Source organism: Drosophila teissieri, chromosome 3R, assembly GCF_016746235.2.
Source record: "Drosophila teissieri strain GT53w chromosome 3R, Prin_Dtei_1.1, whole genome shotgun sequence".
Taxonomy (NCBI): domain Eukaryota; kingdom Metazoa; phylum Arthropoda; class Insecta; order Diptera; family Drosophilidae; genus Drosophila; species Drosophila teissieri.
The window spans coordinates 31,684,465-31,710,934 of record NC_053032.1 but is presented as its reverse complement, the minus strand read 5'-3'; the positions used below and the strand labels follow the sequence as shown (position 1 = coordinate 31,710,934).

Sequence of the window (26,470 nt, the reverse complement as noted above, 5' to 3'; positions counted from 1 at the left end):
TAGCTGCTTGGCTGACTGCAGTGGGCAGAGCAGCCGCTGCTGGAGTTGGAACTGGAGCTGGAGCTGCGGCCGATGTGCAACTGGGAGGTAGAGTTCGATATGACCACACCACATGCCAGCAGCAGCAGAACCAGAGAGGACTTGGATATACCAGTGGCATACCCTGTTTGGCCTCGAATTGCAAAAGCCGAAAGCATGTTTTACAAATGGATTTCATGTTCAGTGCGTTATGTTTCTCGGAAAGGATTTCTTGTCATGGCCATGTCTGGTCGTCGATCGCCGTCTCGGCTGGCTGCTTGCGAAATTAACTCCAATGAAATGAAATGCTCAACTGCTCAAATGCAGAAATGCGACAAAGGCCGCAAACATGGGGCATTCAAATGGCCAACGAAAGAGTCGTTGACACGCCGCCTGCAGAGCACTTCATCTGCGGGCGGAAAAAGGGCCGGAGATGCGGTCTTTTTCTGGGGATCGCCACACACTTGGAACTTTGAGATCCTGCCAGCCGGCGCATCCGCGGTGGTCATTCTGTAATCTGCGCCACATCCAGGTCAAATGCATGTCAAAGCCATTAAAATGAAACGAGGCCGAATATCTGGGCTCCTGAATCTCGAGGCGATCTCTTTGGCGGCGGAAGGGGGGAGGGGAGCGGAAGACAAGGAGTGCGTAATAAAATGCAATCAAAAATGAAGAAACAATCGTTTTATGGCTTTCCCACAAAAAATTCGGCCAGAAAATGTTTTATGTATGAGGAAACTGCGAAGGGTTAATGACTAGGGACCTTTGGCGGAGTGGCCGTCGCTCGAATATTTCAAAGAAAATGTTTTTAGAACCGATCTGAAGATCTGCAGATAAGGGAATATGACGGAGGAGCGAGACCATGAGTTACCCCCAACAAATACGCCTCTCATTGATTCAAGGAATCGAGTTCAATCAAGGCAGCCGTTTCGAAAGTACCGAGGAGTTGTATTCAAGTTGTGACTTTATTATTAAAGTTACAGAAAATATATATATTCGCCACTCGACACAATATGATCCTTTTCGAAACCAGACCCCTGTACTGCCCATCTTGGGACCCCTTTTCGCCTTAAGGCAGCGAAACGCACTGTATGCAAATTAAAGAGAGCGGCCATCAGAAATTCAACTCCCGTTCCGAAGGATTGATCGCCGCGGCCGCGACCGTCGGATGACATATTATTTAGCAAATTCAAAATATTTTTCAGTTGGCAATTCGCACGTTACAATTACCTCTTTCTCCGCGCGTTTTGCCCCCTTGCACCCCCTGAGCCCCCCTGAGACCCACAAGCGGAGCGAAAGGGATCGCGTTTATTGTTTTCTTTCATCTCGAGTTGCTTTTTCTGGGCTGGGCCCGCTGCACACACATCGGAATGCAAATCAGAGGGGCATGGGGCAGGCTATAAAAGTATCCTCTGATACACACACTCGCACACTCGCCACTCACACACTCGCACACTCACACACTCGCGCACTCACACACTCAGCCGCGGCGAGAGCAACGCCAGAGAATAAATAACTTCGTTGAGCTCCCCCTTCGCGGCATTCGGCAGTGGATACACACGGCTGACTCTGACAGCGATCCTCGAGGTCTGGACTCCGACTCCGTCCCATCCCATCCTATCCCATCCCACCTCGGTCCAAGTACCCTGCACCCTGTGGCGGACCAATTGTGCCAAGGCGGCACGTCCTCGCCTGGGTAGTGTGCTCCCTGCTATCCCTGCTATCCCTGCCATTCCTGCCATCCAGACATCCATGCTACCCTGCTACCCTGCACCGAACTCCCTGCTTGGCACTCTTTATTCGCCCTGTGCCCGATCCCTTCCTGCAAGTGCTTGAGATTTCATGTGTGCATGCAATGGCCTTCTGCACTGAGAAAATCACTTACGCAGTTTCATCTTGCTAATATGATTAATCATCTTTGTTGATTCTATACTCAGTAATATAGTCACAATTTGTAATCACTTCCATAATATTCTTTATTCATTTGAACCGCTTATTTCTGGCAGTGCAGCTACTCCACTCCTTGAAGCTCCCCCTATCGCCAAGTGCCCGGCTGAGTGGCTTAAAGTGGCGCAACAGATAATGAAAGTCAACGTCTGTGCAAGGGTACAGGATACGCTGTTTGCTCACCTTCCCCTTCCTCTTCCCCCTTCCCCTCCCCTGCACACCCCCCTGGTCACTGATGCCTCTTCGAGTTTCTCTTTCGCTGCGATCTGTTTTCTGTGCCGCTGGTAAATACCGAAATGTAGGGGGCCAGAGATAGCAGACAAAGAGCAGGCTTTGTGCTCGGAGTCCCGAGGGGTGGCAGGCGGAGAAGGATGTGGATGTGGATCTGGATGTGGACGGGGATGGGGCACCATCTTCGTGCCTGCCTGTAATTTCCTACAATCTGCACCGCTTTCCCATTCGCCCGTAATTACACCAAGTCCTGCCAGGGTACAGTCGCTCCTCAGTAAACAGTACTCCGCCGCTTGACTTGAGTTATTTGCTTGTAATCCTCGGTCCGGCGGCCAGGTGTTTGTGTCAACGTCCATGTCTATTTGAAGAGGATCTAGGATCTGCGAGGACGCAACGGCAACCCTCGAAAAACATCAAATTGTATCTAAATACGTCTGCGATTGATCCTTGCTGCGGGGCAAAGGATCGAATCGGAACGTGGGAAGAATGGAGTAACGAGAAGTGGACCCTTTTAGGGGAATGATTTTATGGTTGCATTCCCAAGGATAACCGAGAAACGAGAACCGAAGTCAAGGGCCATTAAGCGGGGAGCCAGCCAAAGAAATCAAAATAAAAATTTAATTTCGAATTTGTTGCCCCCGCGGAACCCTTTTTTCCACCAACTCGAGCCACAGATCATGGGAAATATTTCTCTGCTGGCCAGAAACCAGTTGATCGAGCCTGTGATTGCTCAGTCCCAAAGTTTCGAGGGAGGGTGAAAGTGGCTCGCTTGACCGGCCAACTTGTTGGCTGTGCTCGATTAGGGTCAGGATAATGGCCAGGATCCTGCGCGGCCAACAGCCACAGGTGCAAGGTCCTGCCAGACGCGGGTTGGGGTTGGAGTAGCGGTAGGGGTAGGGTTAGGGGTAGGGGGTTGCGGCCATAGAGCGTGTAAGTTATGCAACTTTTGTGGGAAGCAGCTCACCAGGGCAACCGAGTCCGCGTTTCACGGCAATTTCACGGATCTCATGGTCCTGGCTACCGGACTCACGCAACACACTCGGTTCACATGGGGTCAGGTCAGCACTGGCCCAAACTGCGTTGTCACATCCGATCCCAGGGCGACAGAGATGGAGAGACATTTCCGGATTTGAGGGTCCCAAAAGGGCCAGCTCCACAGTGTCATTAGGCGCGTTACACTCGAACAAAAACTGTGAAATCTGAAGCCACATTAATACTTTAAAGTGCTGAACGTGTTTAGGATCCAACCTATAAATAGATATCAAACGATTGTGGTTTCCTTGTCTAAGTTAGACAGGCACATTTCCCAAAGTAAGTGCCCATTTCTCTGAGTGCCATCGAATGACATTAGAATCTGTGGACGGTCGCCGTTGATTGTGGATTGTGTGCGGAAGTTCCCACCAGTCGCTGATTATGACGCAACACAATTTTTGGGACAGTTGCAGGTGATTGGAGCTGGAAGTCGTTTCGCAGATCTGTTCGTTTTCGAGCTTGGGATGACGTTCGCATGGGACGCTAATTAAAAAGGAATTTCTTGGCTTCAAGTCTCCGCTTTTTGTGGCTTTCAGCCCGGCGACGGCAATTAGAAAAGGGGTAGGGGGTGAGACAATCAGGAGAGTGCTAATTTAGCAATCACAAGTCAGTCGCCAGCCAGCAGAGCTAGCAGAGCCAGCCTAGAAAGTATCTTTGGGAACCGGTTGGCAAAGGGGTCCTCAGAGGAGATAAGCTCAGCTCGGATCCATGGGTCTATGTCTATATCTGCCACTGCTATATGCTGCCACGCCCTTCTGCTTCCCTCTCTAACGGTGCCAAGGTGTGAAATTGTTGTTGCTCTTGATTGGATACCTGTGTTGGATCAGGTGGCACTGTGGCAGTCGCAGCTTGACGTCGTGAGATCACAATTGATCCTCCCCAAGCCAGCTGGGAAGAAATCAGCGGTCCCAGCTTGGACTCGGGTAAGTCGATAATTTAGAAATCTTTTGTCCGCCGTCTGTGCTGGCTGGATTTTCCTGGGGAAAAGCTGTACGTCTGCTGCGATCCCTTGTAACCAGTCATCATCAGGTGGTGGTGGTGGCTGAGTTTTCTTCGTTATTCAGACGCTCTTTTGTGTTTGCTTTTCTTGTGTGTGAAAAGTCATTTTTCCTGTACATCAATTAATGAGGGAAAACATTGTATGCTCGCGAGATGGGTTCCTTGGGGATCTTATCTTTGTGATCGTGGGTACGGAGGGGATCAGTGGTTGGATTATTAAATAAATTGCTGCGATACGTCAATTCTTGTGTTCAAAGGTGTAACAGTTTCGAAACTGCCTTTTGAAAAGCTTTCTACGATTTTATCTGCAGTATTTTTCGTCCAGGTGTGAAGAACCAACATTCCTTTACTCCTTTTGATATAAAAGAACGTGGTGCATGTTTAGTGAGGAGTTTCTTCGGATTATCGATGTGTCGAAGGGATAGTCCATCTTTTCCAAGATGGATCCAGGGACTCTTGTCCGCGGATTGTCCAAACCTCACTTGCTGAAGAGCTGACAAACGTTGGGCAAGCAAACAAGCATTAATATTCCCAAAATGGGACGAGGGAATCCTAAACTAATTTACAACACGTGTAATCGCCGGAGGTCGCTGACCGAGCGCGTTCCCATTCTCTGGCCGTTCTCGTTCCTGTTCCAGGCCAAAGGCAAACATCTTTTCTAACCGCCTAGATTGACAATCGAGATTGAATCGCACACATGCACACACTCGAGCGCGAAGACACACGGATACGGGACGTAAATGTATCTGTATCTGTATCTGCGGAGCGAGAAGCAGCGGAGCGTGAAAAGGTAAGGAATCGCTGCCGAAGAGCCGCAGAGAATGAGAGGGAGAAAGGAGCCTACGGACAAATGAACAAATGGACAAATGGAGGCACGAAACGAAGTAAAACGAAACCCAGGGAATGGAATTGGAATTGTAAATAGCATTAAGTACAGAAGACCGGGCGAGGGGTGCGCGGGGCTTCGGCTAGGGATCCGGATCGGAATAGGGTAGCGTCATAAATAATATTGTTTACACAAATGGTTCACGGCGATGAGAGCGACTCCTGTTCGATGGCCAAAACGAAGACCCATCCCGCCACGTCTTTTGGGCCTTTATTTTGGGTCAACGGATCTCTTTCGAGGCGATCCTACGCACCCCAGCTAAAAATAGACCCGATGAGCTCAAGTCGTCTTGTTTACGAGAAAAGTGGTAAACACGAAAAAGTTCCATGCTCGCCAAGGAGGAGGAACCCGACTTCCAGCTAAGCCTAACGCATGTTTACTGCGAGAAAATGTGTGTTCTTCAGGATTATTACTTTTCAACTACCACCTATTCTATGTGTATATTGTATCCCAAAGTATTAGACAGGAAGTAAACACTTTCCTACAAAGTAATGCGGTGTTCTATGCCTAGTTAGAGTAGCTCCACTGTATTTCGTATACTAGCAGCAGGTGGTGAATTAATTCAATCCCAAATTCATGTATTTTTATCAATCTAATGCGTTGTTTTGGCGAGTGTAGGCATGCGGCTAGTGCGTGCCTTCGAGCTGGCTGAGAGGACTGAAGGGGGGGCGGAGAGGGGCCAGGCGCTGTAAAAGGGGAGCAGGCTTTAAGCCAAAACAACAACAGGTAGAAATCAAATAGAAAACGGAATAGACGAGAGACAAGGCGAACGGAGGAAATAGCGAGGGCAGCGCAGCGGCAGAGCAGCGGCAGCATGACGAGCAGCAGGCGCTCACACAGATACCCCCACAGACACACACACGAGCCTAGACAGGCGAGCGCACACAGATGCGGAGGCACCAACACATGGACACACCCGAGCGGTGTGGAGAGGAGCGGAGAGCTCGGTTTGCCTATGTGCCAAGGCACTTCGAGTTTCATTTTATGTTTTGACCCCTTTTAAGTTCAAGAACCCTTTTCCTCACAACATCGCAGCACACATGCGCAGGGCCGCCCTCTCTCACGCGCTCTTTATCTCCAACGCCAACTGAGCGATCGTTGGAGAGTTGGGGCTCGACTCTGCTCCGCACTGCTCCCACCAACCAATACCAGGAAACGCAACGGCCCAGAGAGAGCACGAGAGCCTGAGAGCCAGCTCTCCAAGCGCAAGCGGAAAGCTCAGCTCAGTGGAGACTTGGAGAGCAGGGATTGTTATTGTTTTGAGGTGGGATTCCAAAGTTGTTTTTTTTCTTGGGCGCAACAAGTGTATTTCGACTTTTGATTTATGCCTGCGGAGTCCGCTCTCGAAGCGAGCGGTTCGCTCTGCACTGAGCGGAATTATTAATTGATTGATGAACACTAATTATGTTAATTGGTTAATGAAATGCAATGTGTCAAGCGCCGAGCTCGTGGCTCAATTGCGGCGACTGAAGCGGAGCTCTTCCGTCCTTTCCTCGCCAGGAAAAGCTTTTCACTACAGTGGAAAAAAAAGGTATTTCATACTGCTGCTTTTGTGAGATATGTTGTAATTACATTTTGACAACTAATTCAAACACTACAGAAGTACTACAGAAATCATCCGCAACGTTATCAAAAGGAGAAATTGACTAGATATTGAACAAATAAAACTATATATTCGTATAAATCTACTCATATATGTGCATGTCAAAGTTATCACCCAACAAGTACGTCGTATCTTTTAACGAACAGCGTTCAGTTATAGGGGTTTCACTGTAGCCCCTCGCAGGTACTGCGGTCGGGAATGAGTCACTCAGGAGAAAAAGCTCTTCGGAGCAAGTGCTTTGGGGGAAAGCGATCGCAAAGGGCGTTGTCTGCGCCTGGTGACCTCACTGCAACGGGGATATGTGGCTATGTGGGGGCTCAGCCCGGTGAGCCACTAGCGATGTATCTGTTTCGATTAAACAGTTACATCCTCCGCGCAAAAGCCAAATGATAATAGACACCAACACCGCCAACAGCTGTCTAAAACCGTTCATGGTCATTGTGCCATAAATGGCAAACGAAACGAAATTGAAATTAAGCAAATGAGTGGGAAACCAGACGCTGAAGCAACCAAGGAGAAGAACACCAAGGCAGCGAGGCAGCAGCGCCATCAAACTCAAACGCACGGCAGCAACATCAGCAATCGGAACGTCGCAGCGTCGGAAAACGAGTTGATGGAGTCGAGGTCCAAAAGCCGAATCCGAATCCAAATCCGAATCCACTAGACGAAGGCGGATGCGCACCCAGAAGCCAAATGAGGAACTCTAGCGGATGCTGTGCCTCTTCAGCTGGCCCAAAATCCAAGCGACTTCAGCGCAATGCACACTGTCAGATAAACTGTGTCCCAATACATTTCATTACGCTTCATTCGTAACATTTGTATCTAGTTAAATGAACGTTTTAGCAGATGCTCACAGGAACTGCGCCCTTTATTCTCGCAGTGCAACTGTGAGCCGTGAGTTAACCGCATTGGGTTGGGGCTTGGAGTTGGCCCACATGTCCCACGCTTCCATTTACATACTCACACAGGCGCACGTATCGAAATCCAGCAGCTAACGGTAACTTTACGCAATCCCAAGACAAGAATGCAGCGAACAGGAGAGAAATCCGAGAGATACGGCGAAAGAGCGGCGGAGAAAGGGTTTTCTTTCAAATCAACGGGTATCATAAAAATAAATAAAAATACAAATGTGCGACGCTTTCAACATAAAGAGAAAGATACCGAACGAAAGGGGGATTGTGGGGGGCTTCGAAGGGAGGAGCAGAGTGTGAGCGCGTGAGGGGGGAAAGGTGGGGGAGCGGGACCAGGCGACGCATGTAAATTGCCGGCCATGTAAAGTTTACTTTCCACTTTTGGACGAAGCGTCAGGTGCGCCGCCTGCCAAACGGACAACGCTTTCGGTGCTTTGGGCGTGTGCCCATTTGTCGGAACCCCCATGCCACCCAACACCCTCTCCATCTCCCCTCACCCCTGCCGTTATATGTGCACCCAGGCCACAACGGGCTGCCTGCAGCAACTGCAACAGGTTCGTAAATAACCATCAAGTTGCGGGCGTAGCTCTGGGCCAAAGTCCTAAACGCGTCTCGGGTTTCAGGGCACCGATCCACAGGCGCACACTCAGAAAAAAGGGGTGCCATAACACACAAGTGCCAGTCAATATTATTCTGAAGAAAAATAAAATTTTTCTGGTGTGGTATCATTAATGTGGGGTAGGTTACTTTGGACTAGCACTTTCACGAACATTTCGAAATCTTCCTGTCTTCCACTATTTCGTTCAGTGCTTGAACAGGTTACGGCCTTAAAGGCAACAACAACGAGCCGTCAAAACAGCCCAAGAAGAAAGCCCATCGTCCAAGTCGGTCTCGAAAATCCAGACTCGCTGCTCCACCGCCAGTCGTACGCATTTGAAGCGTTTTTACTGTTTACTGTTACGACTCTCGAAAGCGAAGATCGCCGCTCCTCCCCGCACCTCTCCGCCGCTCCGCTCCCAGTTCAACGACCGAAAAACGGACAGACCCCCTGAGCCCCCCATTCCCCATCCGGAGGCCCCTTCTGCGGAGCGGTTCTTCCTGACTGCCCTGCCTTTTCTTCTGGTTCGCCTGCTGGTTCGTCTAGCTTTCTATTGTCTGATGATCGCCCAAAAAGAAAGACAGACAAAAAGTGCTCGTGGGTTTTAACCCTACGAAATGCTGGGAATGGGCATGGGTATGGGTATGGGAATGGAAACGGAGATGGAGATGGAAACGGAGATGGAAGTGGCTAGACCGTCTCTCTCACGCTCGCGCATTCCATACCCGAGGTACACAGCAACGATCTTCGGTCTCTGCGCCGCTGAAGCTGCTGAGGATTAATAATGAGCCGATCTGTTGCCGAAAATGTCCAGAGAGTGTTGTGCCCCTAGATTCTTCTTGGAGCGCGGGTCCGTCGGTCATTGACTTCGCCAAGTGGCCAAGGGATAGACGCACTGTGCGGGATTCCTATGATATGATTAATGGTCTGAGTTCGCTCCTAAGCTCTGCGATGAGTTCCAAAGTCCTCAACGCTCAGGAGATCCATTATAAAAAGATCAAGAGAGATCAATCTTAATGGCAGATCGAGCTGTTTTCTACTCTAATATTATTATTACGTGATATATTATATTATACAGGATTCCCTATTGAAAATGACTTTGATACAAATTCACTGAAAATAACTTCGACTTCAGGCAGCGCCCATTAGCATGCAGGCAGTGCAGCCTGCCATTAAAATCATCTACCCGGCCAATAAAATCACTTGACAAATTATGCAACAGGCTCGGAAAGCACAACCACCTGTGTGACGAATCATGGGAAAATGTCAACGGCGGCGGGAGAAATCCCAGGGGGTTGAGTTGTGGGTTTCACTGTAACAGGTTCACGCACAGTGCACCGCACAAATCCAGGCGGGTGTCGTAAATAAGCCACCGTAACGCCCTTGCCGCGGAGGGCTCATTAAAATTCCATGTGAAAATTGCCATAAAATCTATTTTGATTTTCAGCTCACCTGCGTTACACAGGGGAAAATATTAGCCATAGATCTCTTCATATCACATAGGATTGCGACTATTTTTAGCTATAAATATGCCTATGATACAAACTAGTTATGTGATTAGCTGCTTTTAACTGTGTATCTCCACCCCCGTTTTCCACTCCCGGAAAGCGGTGCTGAAAGCTTTCGCTGCGAGATTTTCCATGGGTCACTAGATCCGCCATAGGGATCTGTGAGCTGTGAATGGGGAATGGTGAGAGCCTCCCCCGACACTGAAAACACATTTGTAATTATTCACCCCTCGCAGTCGCAGTGGCAGTCATGTGAAGGCATTTCCGCTCGCCTTTGTCCCGGTCGCACTTCCGTGTCCCGCACCCAGAAGGCAATTGTCAAACGCTCACCCTCGCCGCCGAGGATCGGACCGCTGACCCTCGCGTCCAAGTGTCCGGAAATGAGATGCAAATATTATGTGGGACTCAGCTCAGCGCAGCTCGGCTCCGAGTCGGGTCGGGTCGGTTAGGAGCGGATCCTTGAGAGGCCACCCCCCTCACAGTTGAGTGGGCATGTGCAAGGAGGTGCGCCCATGAGGGTTGCTCATCTTGCAACTTCACCCATCAAAGCATTCCGTGTAACATATGCACGAAGATCCCCAGCGGGAGGGTAAGAAAATTGTCTTGGCCTTCTGCACGTGCGTTTTCCTTTCCACGGCAGCGAAGAGGGAAAACAAGGAAAACAGTGAAACTAATGAAAATAATGAAAATCGCACTGCTTGAGTGCGCTTGAAGCGCGTAATTTGGAACCCTAGATCACGCTTATCGCCTCTTAAATATCTACGCGGCCATTTAGTGGAAATTATGCAAAGTCGGGATGGTCTAGGTGCAGTCTGCAAGTAGCTACAAGTAAATGGCGTTTCTCATTAACAGGTGGAAGGTCTTCCTTATTCCTGGGAAACCAGTGGTGGGTTTTATGCATTTTCTTAATGGGGAACTATATGAAGTTTTGGACGAATAATAAGAAAATATGGCTTTGAGTGAGTTAGAAGCCCACGAAGGAAGTAGGTCATCTGAATCGTAATTGCAAGCATATGTAACTTCAGGCCTGCAGCTCCCGACTCGCGACTCCCCTTGCGACCCTATTTAATGTCCGGCTGGATGTCTTTCAGCTATGTGATTAAAAGATTTGAAAGCAAAATACTCGGGAAATGAGGGGAGAGCGGCCCCACAATTTATCATCCTCTGGCGGGCAGAGACTGGATGTAACCCCCTGATCCCAGCGAGGCGCAAATCATCAGAAGGCGGGGTCACAGACCCATCGGGAGCAGATTCAATTTCCCATCTCTCTCTATCTGCGCGTCCCTCTATCTCTGGTGTGGGGGACAAAGTCGTCTTTGTCAAGGCGAAAGCGTGGAATGCCGCATGTCGATGGCTGCTGGAGGGGAGTGCTCCAGAGGAGGTTCAACGAGATGATGTGCGTCCGGAACGAGCAAGGGGGTGGCTACTTTCGCCATCCGATAAACAATTTCCAATTGCAGTAACAGTAGAATCAGAATCCCATACAGCTTCAAACCCAGTCCAGAAGAACCAGATTCAATCAAAGTCCTAGCACTTCACTCCATTCCAAGCGACTTTCTTTAGGGCCCAGTCCCATTCAGAACTTCCTTTCGCGCGCTTTCTCTTCTGATCTCATTTGATCACCATCCGGCTGACGAGTTCAACTCCCCTTTCATTCCGTAATGTCTGTGGTCCTTAAAGTCAAGTGCTCGTTTCCCTTACTTGCCTTTCCCTTCGCTGAGTTTTGCTCTCTTAAGTCGCAAGTCTTCAAGTGGAGAAGTTGAAGGTGAAGGTGAAGGAGAAGGTACTGGGGTGCAGCGCTGGCAGGAAATATTGAATTCATAATTATGTAGATAGGAGTTCTTGATATGCGCATATTTTTACGATGCACTGTTGCTTTTGGATGGATCGCTGCCACTAATTAGGGCGCGGCACATCTTCTCAAGCGAGTCCAGCGAGTCCGGCGAGTTCCAGGGTGGAATGTCTCGAAGGAATGCCTATGTCTACCGACTTCCGAATATCCTAGCAGCCTGCTCTCCCCGCTTCTCAAACTCAGAGCCAAACACCCCTGGATGACAACATTTACGTAGTCAAACGATCACTTCACACTAGGCGCACACGAGAAGGAAGAAGAGCCAACCGCCGGTCCACTGAGATTCCACCACCATTACTCCGCTGGCTACCAGGTCGATTGTAACGTCTGTCTGGCCGAGGGTTGCTAGGCCGTCTAATTATCATTTTTGAACGTTCAGGTGTCGCAGTCAGAGCCATCATCAGGTGTTCGGCCGTTGATGAGTAGTGTAGACGAGAGTTCCTTGTTCGTCTGCTGCGGCTTAAGGATTCTCGAGACGCACGACCGGTCTTCCTTTGTTCGGACCTGGGTATTCCAGCTCCTTTTTCGCTTTTTGTTATTCCGGAGGGTACTAATGCATTGTGCTGCCTGTTCCTTTGTGCGCTCGCTGAGTGGATGGATGGTTGGTGGGATGGTTGGAATGGATCGCTGGTGCTGGAGGGACGGGCTTTGTTTGGCATTCACTTGTAACTGACTTTGGTTGGCTTTTCGAGGGCCATTTAGGGCCGAGCACACTGGCAAAAACGCTTGACATGGAATAAAATGATAATGGGAACCATCTTCAACTTTGGGACACCCATTTTCCTCAGTGCTGGGCTGCAAAGCAACCCTCGGGTATCGGAGTGTTTGTGCGGCATCCTGTTGCTTGCTGTTGCATGAAACAGGATGCCAACGAGCGTGTAATGCCCTGCTGCCCCGATCCTCCACCCCGTCCAAGGCCGCACCCTCCACCCCCGCGAATCGGCGGCAGTCGAGTGCATTCAACTGTTGCTGTTTGATTTCCAATTTCCATTTTCCAATTTGAATGCTCCGAAGGAAGTGATAATTGGATGGATATTGCTGTTGATTCCTCTTCCTGTTCGGCTGGGAACCAAGGCAATTTAATGGCTTTTCAAACACTCACTTCCCTGGGCGAAGTTGCACTTAACTCAAGGTTGCCAAGCCCCTAACAAAACTTCCCATTGCCGCCCAGCAGCCTGCATATGCGGCTAACAAAATACAAAACAAGGAAAAACACCAAACAAATCAAAATCAATTTGTCAAGCGACACTTGCCACCGTAAATAAGAGTGGCCAACAGCAGCACAAAAAGGCAGCAGCACACCGCCGACCGCAGCAGCAACTGCGGGCTGAAAAAGACATTCGAACGGCAATCAGAAATCAAAACAAAAACCGCTAAAAAAACACAAAAAGAGCCACGCCGAATAAAACACAATCGAATCACACAAAAAAGGCGCGCATGCGCAAAACGAGTTTTCGACTCGCAGAACAATTGAAGCTTTTTCAGCCGGCGAGCGACGAAAGCGTGGTGCGATAGGAGTTGCCCCAACCCATCCAATCCCCAATCCCATGCCCAATGCCCGTTAATTGTTAGAGGAGACATAGGAGCACAAGGTGCGAGGGCAGCCAGCACACTGCGAAAAATGTCGTACAGCTTGGAAACCTTCTCAAGACACCTTAAAATCGAATTTGAAGCCAATGTTGTCTTGAGCTATCATTGTATAAAAGGCATTTGGAGACACAAGACTAATGAAATGTTAGTACTGCTTTCCCAGTGTAGAAGTGAGTCAGAGCTGCGCGATCGATCGACAATTGAAATGGACAACCAGAGCTGGACAGGATCCGCTGGCCCGCAAAGGGGATCTGGGTGGCAGGGGCACATGCACATGCAAATTGCTGTAAGCCGACGCGACAACTTCATTTGTTCAACGGAGCTCTGGTGGCCAACGGAAATGCAACCGTTGGCCTAAAAGGGGGCCGTCGAGTGGGCTGGGGAGTGGTTGGCGGTTGGCATGGAAGCGGGAATGGGAGTGGGAATGGGAGTGTGGCCAGTTGATGCACGTCGTCTGCCCAATTGAGGTTAAGTAATGCAGTCAAATGCGTGAAAAATGGCCAAATGGAACCAGCAACAATCGCAGCCGGCAAAAGTGCGAAGCCACTGGTCTGGGTTCCAGGAAGGACTGAGCAATGGAGTTCCAGAGAGGCGACCTACACGTAGGACTCGGTGCGTGACGGCAACTTAAAAGAAACGCACGTCGCCAAGCGATGTTGTCACCACCATGCCATCATCATGATCATCGCCGTCTTCGTGGTTTTCAGAAACCCGATCCGCGATTAGCATGCAGGCATTCCTGCGATTGATTTTTGTGGGTCACCATGGCGAAAACTGATGTTCACCTGCCTGTTCGTTAGCAGACTGCAGTTAGCCAGTTGCTATACAGATTCAGAAAAGTATAACAGTATATATGGTATATATTTAAACATATAACAGCCACAATCCAAGAACCATCCGAGTATTATTCCCAAACCCTGCCCATGCTAATGACGTTACCAGATCATTGGCTGCACCTGACCCCTACGTGCAAGTCGAGCTGCGATCCAAGCTCGCACTTCGGGCTGTATAATTAATTTGGAATTGGCACCTAGTTTGACACTCGAGGCTGACACCACGACACCTGCCCCCAGCAGTTCAAAATAAAACAGAAGTCCGCCGCACCTCCTCCTCCTTTCTTTGATCCCCATCCCCTTTGGGATCCCGCAGTTTCCACTCCTCCGACTCGCAAACTGGTTGCCATTGGCAGCAAACAGCAAACATTTGCTGTTGCCGTTTGCTCTTTGCGCGCGGCTTCTAATCCGTTTGGAATTTCAGACACGCCAAAGTGGCGCACCGGCTGTTTTAACTGAGCGAAGCATGCCACAGCCACACTGTGAGAAAAGCGAAACACTTCTTAAGATCGCCCTCATTTCGTACATTTAAAACTCTGGTAACAAATAAGCCGGGCTCATTGTGAATAAATGTTTCACGTACATAATACCCACTTGAAACCGTCTTCTAGGTGATCGATTTTCCCAGTGCCCGGATCAGGCTGCAGGCACAGGCTGCCTAGCCAGTTTGGATTTGTGGCCGGCTGAGTGGATGCCTGGTGTCTGCTGTTGGCAAAATGTCAAGTGTCTGCCGCGGAAATGAGGCCGTTGTGGCAGCTAGACTCCGCGGATAAAGTCCACGACGAAGTTGCCACACGTACTTGCAATGCAACTCGAGGAACTCGCGAGAGTTGACATCTTATTTGGCGAAGGATTCTTTGAACAAACAATTTATTGTGCAACTAACTTAGATAAACCATTTTGATTTAGAAACTAGGTTAAATTCGAGTTGACTAAGCCGGTGTATCAGAGTTAAATTGACCCATAAAATCTTTTCATTTGACAAGCGGTTCGATTGCCCAATATTACGTATACGCCATGTACACAACTACATAACCACATTTTTCTCCAATCTTTAATCTTCACTTAGCCTCACACATACTCATACGCAAAAATCATTTTCTTTCGCCAGTCAAGCGTCGCATTTTGGCTTTGATGAAGGAGCTGAGATCTCTCGATCTTCCCAGCACACGCCATGCGAAATAATAACAGCCCCTCGTCATGGATCGGCCGCCCAATCACTTGATCACATGTTATGCAATCCCGAGAGAGAGAAAAATATAATAATAAGCGAACGGCACAGCAGGCGAGTAAAAATGCATTTTCACGCAGCCTGATGGAAGCGGAGTGAAATGAACCGAAGATAAATGCACTGGAAAGAATTACAGTTTTGTAAATATTGTCTTAACTACAAAATATGTCTCTTAATTGACCTACTGATAAACAAAAGTGGGGTCAATCAAAAAGGGTAAGCTTTCATGGACTCAATCTAGGAAAATCTTGAGTTTTTTTCCGTGTGCCCAGCGAATGCCACTGCCAGTTTTTCCTGAACACATGCTAGTCCCAACTCCCCTCCCAAAAAGCCCCCATTCCCATTCCCGATCCCATCCCGAACACACGGAACTGCATGCCGAATTCGCGAAGCCAACCAGTTTCACTTGCGAAAGCAACCAGCTTCCATTTCCATTTCATTCGAGAGTTGACCGCGCTCAATCGCGTTTCGGGCCAATTAGCGCAACAATCAAAAGTAAATCCCACTAAATCCCAAAGCAGCCCACCAAGATGAAGGAGGCCAGCCTGGAGGATCAGTATGCCAGTTTTCCGGAGATCAAGCGGCCGGAGGTGCTGAAGTTTCTGGACTGGATCCACGCGCAGCCGCACATCTCGGATAGATTTTCCGAGGGCGAGGCCCTGCACTTCTTCCACGCCTGCCGCTGCAGCATGGAGGTGGCCAAGCAGGTCCTGGACACCAATCTCACGGCCCGCACCCACCTGGAGGAGTTCTTCGTGAACCTAGACTGCGAGCGGCCCGAGATCAGGCGCGCCATGCGAACAGTGTGGGTTGTAGTCCGACTTGACTTTACTCGGACTTCTCTCAGTGCCTATTGTGCCTAATAACTATATAATTTCTTTATGCGTGGACAGCTCCATTGTTCCCCTGCCAGGCGCCACTCCCGAAGGATACCGGGTGATTCTCGCCAAGCTCGATGACTTGAATACCTCAAACTACAATTTTGCAGATGTAATGAAGCTGTGAGTACCAACGGACCAGAGAACTGCCTTTGCATCGTCACCAAACTAAGAAAATCCTGACATATCCCCTAAGTGAAATAGTTATGGACAATTCACAAACATTTGCTCAATTCAACTGTATTATTAATGGTTGACAGTGATTGTTGTACTGAGACAGAGCGTGATTCGCACGTCATTTGTGGCGTGATTATGACAAGCATGCGGAGCATGAAAAGATTAAAGGTCCAAACTGAACTCTCAGACTAAATGCACCCAAAAGCACCGAGGTACACACTGGGTTACTCGGTTATTTCGCCTTAATGTACAGCTCACTAACTTCGTTAATAACGATCATTATAACCTGCTGCATAATGGTAGGCAATTAAGAGCCAACAATTAAGCAGGCTTGACAGACAAGGGTGCAGATCAGGGGTTGTATCAGTGGACACACTTCGTAAGTTTGGATTGGATTTTGAAAGCCTTTGCTCTTCACTTCCAGATATTGCATGGTGTTCGACTTTTGGATGTATGAAGATGGCATTCAGCCGGGCCACGTCATAGTAATCGATCTGAAGAACACTTCCCTGGGCCATGTAGCCCGCATTGGCCTTTTGCAAATGAAGAAGTTTCTCTATTACCTGCAGGTGGCTGAGCTAAACCCTTCGTTACGTATGATAAAAAGTCCTATTTTCAGGAAGCGGCTGCTATCCGGTTGATAGGCTTTCACTTCATTAACATTGTACCCTTCATGGACAAGATTCTCGCGCTGATGACCCCGTTTATGAAAAAGGAACTGATCTCTGTGCTCCACATGCACAGTGACTTGAAGGAGTTCTACAAGTTCGTGCCCCAGGAAATGCTCCCCAAGGAGTACGGCGGTCAACTGGAGGAGACGAACTTGGCAAAAGGTCGGTCATAAATAGTACTCTAAATATACCAAAAATATTTAAACAATTGTTTGCAGAGATTTACTATAAAAAGTTGCTGGACAATCGAAAGGAAATGCTCGAGTTCGAAACCCGCCACCAGGTGAATGAGAAACTGCGACCCGGCAAAGCCAAAAATGCTTCAGACTTGTTCGGGATTGAGGGAAACTTCAAGAAGCTGGATATTGATTAGGGCAATGGCCCCACCTTACTCTAGAGAAATTGTTATTGTTTTCCTCGGTGTTTGATGAAATAAATAAAGCGAAAAGTTCTTTTTAAATCCGGAGAAGAATCTTGCAATTTTCAATTTTCCACAGCATGCTTTTGGGCTGTAACTGCCGTCAGATTTTCTTTACGGCTTCTTAAAGATTGTATTAAGATTTATTCTCGGTGTAAGGAATTTTCAATTAATTAATTATATTTGATTTCAAACTATACGTTATTACCCAAAAAATTAATTGTCCTTTATTTACGTTGCAGCTTAGCTTTAAATATACATACAAGGTATGTAAAACAAATGAGAAAAACAATTTACAGCACGATTAAAATGAAAAATGGGATGCCCTTACAGACTACTAGTTGCTATGATTAGGCAAAGTCCATCTGATGGCTTCGCAATGAGTCTTACTTACTAGGCGGTTAGGTTACAGTAAAACCAGCAATACTAGAATAGAGTTTATCGAGTCTTACAAGTAATTATTGAACGGTAATATTATTTTACACTTTCGTCACTAAACCTAATCTAAAAGAAAACCATCGTCAATAGCTGCGCTCGGGTGAATTTAAAGAATTAAAGCCCAAATACATGCGATGACCATTTGTGTAATGGGCCAAGTAAATCGATGTTTTAACGAGTTCCTCCGGAATATCAAGAAAATTATTATCTGAATTGCAAGCAGTCTTTCCAGGTGAAAATCTATCGTAAAGTTTGCTAGTCGTCTACGATTTATGGCTGGAATACCTGTTGATTCATTTGATTCTGGCGGATAGCCTGCGGATTGTTATTGCTGCGCATACCCTGTGGGTTGCTGTTGTTGATATTGTTGCTGTAGGTTTGGCGCATTCGATTATTGTTTTTTCCTGAGCGACCAGTAGCTTTTGGTACTTGCTTCTGATGCTGCTCTGCCATCATGAAGGGTGCATTCGCATTTACGGTGATGGGCAACTGAAACACGATTTAAAAATAAGTACGTCTCAGGAAACGGCTGCTAATTAGAATGCTATGAACTTACAGGAATATTAAAGCGCTGCACGGGCATCGCTTGATTGGTGTGCTTGGCATTGTAGTTGGGGGGAGTTCGCTGTGCGGACATTAAAGTGGCCATATTATTTCCTGGCGGTGGTGTGGGTGCCATTATTACGTTCATGCTGTTGCTATTCGCTGGTGGCGGGGCGGTCACAGGAGCTGTCATCGTGGTGCTGACCACTGGCCGAAGGTATGTAGTGGCGGGCAGCTTGAGCATGGCCTCCTGATTGGGTTGGTTCATCAACGACATCATAGGTGGCCACTTTTTGGAACTTGCTGCGCTGGGAATAGGTGGTGCGGATGGACAGGGCGCTACTGTTCGCATTATCTGCGAACTGGGACTTGGGCTTGTTATCGATGGAGTCGGCGTTGGCGTGGCCACTTTAGATTTGGAACGGCCAGGCTCTATTACCGGAGCCGGAACTGTAGGTGGAACTGGGATTGCCGATGGCACAGACTGACCACAAGAGGCAGAGTGTCTAGGCCAGTGCAACTGCTGGCAGGGATAGTCACAGTAAGAGGTATTCCAACAGCAGTACAACTGTGCCTCACGCATGCAATTCGCACACCACTGCTTCCTCTTGGCCTCCTCGACCGCCCGCATCTGCTCCATGGCGTTCTGCTGTCGCAGATCGCAGATCACGCGTTTGTGCTCTTGCTCCAATGTCTTTCGCATCTCGGCAATCATCAGCTCGCTTGTGCGATGCAAGTCGTTTATCTGGCGGTCGTAGTGCTGCTTCAGACGCTCGTTCTCCAGCGACAACCCGGCAATCCGGGCCTGCAGGACACTCTGGTCTCCAGTAGCCATGTCGCTGAGCGTATCTTCGATGACGGATATAAAGTAGTCGGTAATCTGTGAAATTGGGGATAAGGCAAGACAGCTTTAGTGGGGTAACATGTACACAAAGATTAGCGAATTAAATTTTAGAAGCAATCATACCTTGTGTGCGTTCTCCTTCAGTTTTTGCGAGACCGGTCCGGCTTGCGAGGGATAGATTTGGGAGCCATCCGATCGGAGAGGCCCGCGTGGGCGAGCTACCAACTTTGGCGCACCGGAGTGCAGGAGCATTTCACTTAATGCCGTGGCCAAGCCCGGAGTTATGGGATCATTAGGAATGGAATCACTGGGCAAGGAGTCGTTTGCCGTTCCGTTTAAGGCGCTGGCCAGTAGACCCCCGGATGGTACACTGTTGGTAATTGAGTCTTCCTGTGATGTGGACGTGGCCATTGGAGGAACAGTCAAACCGGCTAGTGGTGGGGGCATAGATACTGAGCTGGGAACGCAAGAGGAAGTTGGTAGCGTTGAGGTATTCTGCAGCGTGTTCTTTGAAACGGCCCTCAATGGTGGAACCGGGAAAGTCATAGGACTGTGTGGATGGCAGCTGCCGCCCTGCTCCACTGGAATCACTACCATGTTGGATCTGAGCAAAGAAGACGTGGTGGTGGCTGGGGGAGCAGTCCCCGGCGGGGAGGTTGGGATACGATCGTTTTTCCCCCTAAATTGAAGGTGTGACGGAGACTTTCCTTTGGGTGGTGGCGTTGGCTTGTTAACAGCAAGAGTGCTAGTGGGCTTTGGTGATGCCGAAGGTGAAGGTGCAGTTGACTGGACAGGCGAGTGACTTGGAGAGGGTGCCTGGGGTGTGCCTGCTATGGGAACTTGCTGAAGCCCTTTACGTTTTCCTGCTGAATCCGTCGACTTGACTCCCTGTTTCTGGCCTACCCTTTGGATTGTGGTGTCGCCCACAAATCGAACCAGGTCATTCGTTGCGGGTGTCTCCTCTCGTGGCGGTAAGGGAGGAGGCGGGGGCATAGGCAATGGCATCGGTGGCACAGACTTAAACCTCTGACTCACATTAGACTGCTCTGTTTCCATTTCTTCTTCGCTGAGAATCTCTTCCTTGATTCTGACTTCTTCACAAGGTACAATATCCACTGGCTTGGGTTGGGGAGCCGGCACTGCAACTGGCATTTGAGATTCCGGCTGTGCTGTGACTGTCTCCTGTTGCATGGGAACTTCAGTAGTTGGAGTTTGATTAACCTCAATTGATCTTTCCTCAATTTCTTCGTCTTCTGGCTCCGACATCACCTCGGTTTTAATTTCTATAAACGGAATTACTTTTTTAATGAGCTGTTCTTGTTGTCTCTCGACATCGGATTGTTTTGGGTTCGCTGCTTCAATTCCTTTTGGGGTATTTTGTTTGGGAGGTGGCGCTGTTGGAGGAGGAATGGGTGCCACCGCTGTGTCCTCTGCTGTCTGCTGTTGCTCGCGTGGTATCTTTGTGATGGTCACTCCCTGGCGTCGTCTGACCAATTCCACCACAGAAACCACAGACGCAGATACCGGGGATGCGGTGGAAGTTTCATTGACAGCACTTTCTATGACAGTCTCTGCATCTTGTAGTTTCTCATCCTGTGGTGCGATTTTAGGAGATCTTGAAGGCTCTTGGCCAGTTTTTTCTAGCCCTTCAATTTGATTATCCTGTTCCTGTTGTTTCCTAGCATGCTTTGACTTGCGTTTGTGCTCGCTGCATTCGCTGGTGTAACTGGCATCACTCAGAGAATGTTTGCGTTTTGATGCCGCCGCTTCTGAAGTTTCCACGGATTCTGAAACTATTTTGGCAGCTAGAGATTTCCGTTTGAGCAAAACCTTGCAACGAGAGTCGGTCAACGATTCACCAGATCTGGGTATAACCTCATAGTTGTTGCTCTTCACCTTTGAGTGATCGCTGCACCCGGCCCCAGTTACAGGAACAATATCCACCTCCGAAAGCTTTTTCGTAGGACTGGGCGACTGATCCGATTCGTTTCCTGATTCTGTCGCCTTTGTCTTCTTGACTATGGACAGCTTGTCGTCCGCGGTCTTGCGTATAAGAAACTGCAGCGGTGTCTTATTGGCCGGCTCCAGTTCCCTGTCGATAGCCGCATACACGCCAGGCATCATCTGCTCCAGTTGTTGTTGCTCCTCCAGAGGATCGTAAGGGGTGCGATAGGGAGCATAATTAAACGCGCCAATCTTCCGCTTGATTTGGTCGATGTGAACCTCAACCTCCCTGATGCATTCGGCCAAATCCCTAGCTGATCTCCGGCTGGTCTGCGTGTTTGGATTCTGAGCCGAATAAAGAAAGCAGTCCTTAACGGGCACGAAAGCTCGGTCGTGTTTGCCGAAGAATCGCACATTTACTAGCGTAGCGTTTGATGAGCCCATGGCTTTCGCGGGCCAATAGGGGAATCCCTTCAGTTTCGCCCAGAGCAGGAGATGCGGATGCCGGCACACCTTCACGAACCACTCGTCGCTGGAATTGGCATTTAGATAGCATTCGGGGCAGGTGTCGATTTCGTTGGCCTCCTGTCGGCACACCTTCACCAAAGCCTTGGCGGCCTGTTCCACTTTGGCATCTACAAGATAAAGATCATTCAAAGCCATTAACAAATGACCTTTAATAGGCTTAATCGATTTTATCGAAATGCACTTACCGCCGGCATCCAGGATAAGAGCGTTGTGCTGTATCCACTTCACTTCGCCGAGAAACTCCTCAGTGCTTTGGTAGGCCCCATTGCGGATGCACTGCGCCAGGATCTCGAAGCTCACCGGGTTCACAAAGTACTTCTTGTACGTCAGCGGAAAGACCTCTTGCGGCGACCGGAGCTTATGGGCCTGCAGATTGAGATGGATGTGGAAAGGGTGCATCAGTGGCGGATCTGAATTCGTCGCGCGGCGAAGAGATCGTTCGTTCAACGAGCTTTTGTCGTTTGAGAACAAGTTTTCGCTTCTACCCAGATACGCCGATTAAGTGTATGTGTATATGTACATGTGTATCCATGTCACGGAGGGGGATGGCTACAGGGGTCTGGCGGTAGAGGAGGGAACGGTGAGCTGAGCAAATATTGTTGCTGCTATCTGTTGTTCCTTGCACGTCTTCTGGAGTATATATATATATATATGTATATATATATATGTACACGCGACCAAGGTATTAAATGGAGGCCAAAGATAGACTACTGTGTACAGAGAAAAGCCACTGATGGACTTAGAGTAATAGCAAACTAGTGCTACCGAAAAATTACCAAACACAATAATGTTATAGAAACTATTGTTGTGGGCACGTTTCCTGTCGTTTGACGTAGATGAAAAACATCCGGAAGTCAGTCAGAAAAATGCTATTACGTTCCATGGCACTGTTGATATACATAAATTGTTATAATAGTATATGCTTATCCATACTGCTTGCACTTTTGTATAATGTTACTAAAGTTAAACTCCGCCCAAGCAGTGATACATTTGGTTAAATTCGTTGGTTCTCGTAATATTACAGTTCTTCATAGAGGAAAACAAAATGTACAGGAATCTAATGATATGTTGATTGTCCATCCTCTGGTTCGCTATTCTCCCCTGGGGCCAGGCATTGTAAGACGGAATTGAACAGTCTATTTGCGTAGCTCAGACCATTAAACCGCATTATCATGTTCATGAGGCCCTCACGAACACAATCACAGCCAGCCATTAGCCACACCAGCAGGCCTTTGGCCATTGGAATCGACTGGCAGATAAGTAAGCGCAGAAAAGTAACCACGTGAGTCGTTAAACAGCCCCGACTAATGCCCACATCTGCTGTTGGAATTGGTGTTGGAGCGGGGAGCCATGCCGGATGTGCATATGTGGGGCTTTAGCCCCAAGGGTCAAGGGAGCGCAAAGTAACTTGTTGCCCAAGAACGCAATAGCCCGGCAGACCAGCGAGACTTTTCAGGTGTCTATCTGCTCGTCCGCTGAAACAAGAGAAAAACTGGGTCTACAGTGGAAGCGAGTGGAGGCGGCAAAGAGCGAAAAAATCACAGATTTATATCCCATATTATTAGCAGCTGCGGGCACAGTAATATTTCAATCAATGCCACCCCTAAATTGCAATATTGCTGAATGTCTTCAGTTTGATTGGAAGTCTTGTACTTGATTTTAGGGGTTAAACATAGAATTTACCTATGAGTTATCAGCAAGTATGGATGCTGAAAACCACACATTGTGTATATATGTACATATTTACGTGTCTCTGGTGAAGCACAATATTTTCGCGTGACTTTTGATACACACGGAGAACGGCGTTGAATGATAATGAAATCTCGACAAGGAACAAATTACATTACATACAGAGCCGATGGAATATGAATCGCGAATTCAGCATAGTCACTCACCCCGCGCACATGCTTCATACGGTCCAGGGCGAAGGAAAGCAGCTGGCTTAGTAGATCCACTGAAACTCCATTGCGCCGCAGTCTGGAAACACAAATGACCAGTATATACATAGGTTTCACTTATAGGGAAATGCCAGATAGTCACCTCTTGGGAACTGCCTCGATCACCTGACACTCGGGGCACTTCCAGCCGGAGTCGAACTTGGTGGTGGGTCGGACGCAGTGAGTGTGAAAGGAGCGCAGGCACTTGGAGCAAGGCATCAGCTTGCCGCACCCTTTGCACTTCCAGCAGAACGGGTCCCAGCCGGGCTGCAGGAGAGGATTGCAAGAAATTATTATGGGCCCACTATTTGTTTATCTTCTTAAGCGTAGCAATTTGTATGTTGTAATGCACGGCAAGGTACAACTAATTCAAAGTAATATCTACCAACTTTTGTCACCACTCACCATTGGTGGCTCCTCATAAATGAGAACCAGCCGCTCGGCCGCCTCCTCCTCTTGGGTTTTGGCCGTTATCGTCTTTGTGTCACTGACATCCGAGAAGAGCGAGTTATCGCCTTCGCCGGATGTGTTCAACACCAGTTCCGAGTCCCGGTCATCATGGATTACGCGATCAAGAAAAGCACTATGTTTTTTCGCGAACTCCTCGTTCTCGCTGCGTAGATTGCTGCGTCGTGGGCCCTTGTCATCATTGCTCCAGCTGTTGCTCAAGGATAAAGTTTTGCTTCGGGACCGGCAGCGGGTGGCAATTGAGTATGGGGGCTCAATGTTGCTGTCCTCCACATTTAGATCCGCCAGCCGCTCGCCATCTTCGAAGGCCATCGATCGTCCTCTCGGTCTGCAGATCTTAATGCTCCTGTCGATGTCCTCGTCCTGCCAGTCGTCATCGGAGTCGAGGATGGGAGCAGGAATGCTTTTGCTCCGCTTAAGGGCAACCTTTAGAGATTTTTTTTCGTTTTTGGAGGAGGCATTTAAGCTGCGGGATAGCTCTCCACCTGCTGCCTGCGTGGCGAGATTCCCGGGCAAATTGCGCGACTTTCGGCGCTTCAGCTTGGACACACCGGTCACAAAGTTGCTGAGCACCTCGGATTCGATGTGTGAGCGCTGCAGAGCAAGCATTTCCTTGGCTACTTTGGCTTTGTTGTTTGGCGTGGAGGACTTGGCCTGATGCTGTTGTGGCTGCACCTTCGTCAACTTCATGGTAAGCGAGGAGCCCACGTTGATGTTGGAGGGACTCGAGCTGGACGAGTTGCTGCTGCAGTTGGCCGAGCCAGGCAGCGCACTGACCATATACTTTTGACGCTTGCTGGGCATGATGACCGGCTCCATCTCGATGTGGCCATCAAGCGAGGAGCTCTGCAACTGCGGCTGTGGGCTGCCGATGGCGGAGAGGGCCTCGAAGTCCGGCCGGGGAATGGACTTTAAACTATCCCCGCTGCTGTCGCTGCTGTCCGTGCTTTCCATGCTCTGTGTGAAAGACTGAAAAGGGTATAATTAATGGAAAAATCTGGCAATTGAACATGTTAAAAAAAATAGTTTTATGTTTTGCCCATTAACCTATTTTTAGATTTTTTTCGGTCAAAATTCGTGAGGTTAACTATAGCTATTTTAATGCTAATGCTGCTTTAGAGGTATAAATACATTTTAGGAAGACTAAATGTGCAGTATCCTTATGTATGTTTGGGTTTCTAAAAATACAAACAAACAACATATCTTAAAGGCCATATTAACTAGACAATTTACGAATCTGCCTTATATTCTTCAATTACAAAATGTCATTTTGAGTAATAAGCAAGAGGGGACACTATACTAGAGTGCAGTCACTAATCTATACTTAGATACATGATACAAGTAGGCTGGTGATCCTGATCAGGAATACAAGAATGGTTTGGAAACCCACTCTTCTACCAGTTACACACTTTCTAACGGATGAAGTGTTTCTTTAACTGTTTGAGTTGTGAGAATAGCAGTGTGAAGACACTCTGTATGGAGTGTGGCCTGCAATCTCGTTACCAAGTACACATTTTAGCCATAAAATCGGAGAGAATTCGAAACCGCAAACACGATATGCTAAACCATATCAGCCCGACTCGCCGAAGTGTGCCGAATGTGACGAATGCTACAAATGGCAATGAATAAATGCAAAGTGTCACGGAATCGTGCGTGTTTCGTTTGCCGTTCTTTTTGCGTCACCCGCGCAACTTCAGCGAGTGATTGCGGCGTGTTCGCCGCACTTCCTGCTTACATATTTGCATCTGGGGTCGCTTCGCGAATGTTACGCACCTGCGAGGTTCGTGCTAGGAGGCCTCACTGTGGCCACTCTTCCGCTGGCGATTTGCAAGCCGCAACCATAACTGTGCGATTTATTTCGGGCCGAGCGGTTTCTGGGCGAGATTCCTCTGCCGCGGCATCTGCAAGAAATGTGCGCACGATGAATTAAGTGTCTTCAGTGTGTTGTGCTCTGCATGGCCAGGTTTACTGGTGCGGATGCTAGGCGGGGAGGGGTGGGGGAAGAGTGATAGGCGGAGAGCATTTCCTTGTGTCTGGCTCTTACCAATTTCTCAGGGCTGTGGGCGAAAATCGGCGCCTTAACTCAACGCCTTCAAGGCCGCCGTCTCCAGACGCCGGTTCTCGAGTCTTCCACGTACAGCGATTAGCCGATGATCGGCTTCCTCAATTGATGTAACGCAGCGCCTTCCTAGTTTAATTAATGGTTTTGTTGTAGTTTATTTTTTCCCGAAGTAACAGTGCTGCCAGATGACAACAGTCCGCGGTCTATCGGGCTATCGGTGTAGGGAGAGTCAATTATGCTATCGATGATAAGCTAATTCGATACTTTGGTTGATGCTGCCTCAGTACGACCAAATTCAGCAATTCGAAATTGGCGCGCATTCA

The 26,470-nt window shown here is 48.6% G+C and overlaps 2 protein-coding genes across 2 annotated transcripts; one reads left to right on the top strand and one right to left on the bottom strand.

The window, feature by feature from the left end:
• Positions 1 to 15,600: 15,600 nt before the first annotated feature.
• Positions 15,601 to 17,414, top strand: LOC122621120 (alpha-tocopherol transfer protein-like). Its single transcript, XM_043798877.1, has 5 exons — positions 15,601 to 16,044; positions 16,133 to 16,240; positions 16,719 to 16,863; positions 16,914 to 17,127; positions 17,184 to 17,414. The coding sequence occupies exons 1-5, from the start codon at positions 15,770 to 15,772 to the stop codon at positions 17,336 to 17,338; spliced, it is 897 nt and encodes a 298-aa protein (XP_043654812.1). The 5' UTR covers positions 15,601 to 15,769; the 3' UTR covers positions 17,339 to 17,414.
• A 170-nt stretch (positions 17,415 to 17,584) lies between these two features.
• Positions 17,585 to 26,334, bottom strand: LOC122620646 (protein kinase C-binding protein 1). The gene is made up of 9 exons (XM_043798218.1): positions 26,130 to 26,334; positions 25,859 to 25,986; positions 24,023 to 25,054; positions 23,721 to 23,884; positions 23,576 to 23,657; positions 21,866 to 22,046; positions 19,332 to 21,787; positions 18,378 to 19,244; positions 17,585 to 18,310 (listed from the first exon to the last, which is right to left on the bottom strand). The coding sequence occupies exons 3-9, from the start codon at positions 25,037 to 25,039 to the stop codon at positions 18,092 to 18,094; spliced, it is 4,986 nt and encodes a 1,661-aa protein (XP_043654153.1). The 5' UTR covers positions 25,040 to 25,054; positions 25,859 to 25,986; positions 26,130 to 26,334; the 3' UTR covers positions 17,585 to 18,091.
• Between the last annotated feature and the right edge of the window lie 136 nt (positions 26,335 to 26,470).